This window comes from Penaeus monodon, chromosome 21, assembly GCF_015228065.2.
Source record: "Penaeus monodon isolate SGIC_2016 chromosome 21, NSTDA_Pmon_1, whole genome shotgun sequence".
In the NCBI taxonomy this organism is placed as follows: domain Eukaryota; kingdom Metazoa; phylum Arthropoda; class Malacostraca; order Decapoda; family Penaeidae; genus Penaeus; species Penaeus monodon.
In genome coordinates this window covers 25809588-25810220 of record NC_051406.1, presented here as the reverse complement: position 1 = coordinate 25810220, position 633 = coordinate 25809588, and the positions used below count along the sequence as shown (strand labels likewise).

The 633-nt window shown below is 60.5% G+C and overlaps 1 protein-coding gene across 1 annotated transcript in view; it reads right to left on the bottom strand.

The window, feature by feature from the left end:
• LOC119586624 (protein sax-3-like) overlaps positions 1-633 on the bottom strand; it is an 8751-nt gene that overhangs the window by 7812 nt on the left and 306 nt on the right. Inside the window, exons 2-3 of the mRNA XM_037935370.1 lie at positions 391-521; positions 40-249 (exon numbers count right to left, since the gene is read on the bottom strand). Of these exons, the coding sequence (XP_037791298.1) occupies positions 40-249; positions 391-521 (341 nt within the window). The remainder of the gene's footprint in view (positions 1-39; positions 250-390; positions 522-633) is intronic.

Genomic DNA, 633 nt, shown 5'->3' with positions numbered 1-633 from the left:
CGTTGGCGGTGATGGCTGCGGCGCGGTTGGCCGCCTTGCACAGGTAGACGCCGGCGTCGTCGGGCCGCAGCGGCGACACCCTGAGGCCGCGGTCGCGCACCACCCGCATGCGGCCAAGCGGGATGCGGCCGCCCACCTTACGCCACGTGATGGAGGGCGGGGGGTCGCCGCCCACGCGGCAGCTGATCTCCACTTCCTTGCCGGCCACGCCCACCACGTCGCGCGGCGCCTTCACCCAGAAGGGCGCCACTGTCACACACAAAGCAAAGTAAATCATCTGGACAATATATTGGAAATCTTGCCTTTGGCTTGCAAAGACGCAGAAATGCCATGGATTGCCATTATCATCACCGCCATCCTCCTCCCCTGAGGAAGCCCCTCCCTCCTTACCGATGACGTCGAGGATGGCAGGAGGAGACTTCCTAGTTCCCGCAGGGTTGGACGCCTCGCACACGTACTCGCCCTCGTCCGTCTGCAGGACCTCCTGGATCACCAGCGTGCCATCTTCGCGGACCTGAACCCTGTGGGGGGAAGGGGGGGTAGGCGTGTCAATGGAAAATATACATTTACATATATAAGCACTTTTTCTCTTGTACATCTTTTTGTTTACTTACTTCTCCCCTCCCCCATATC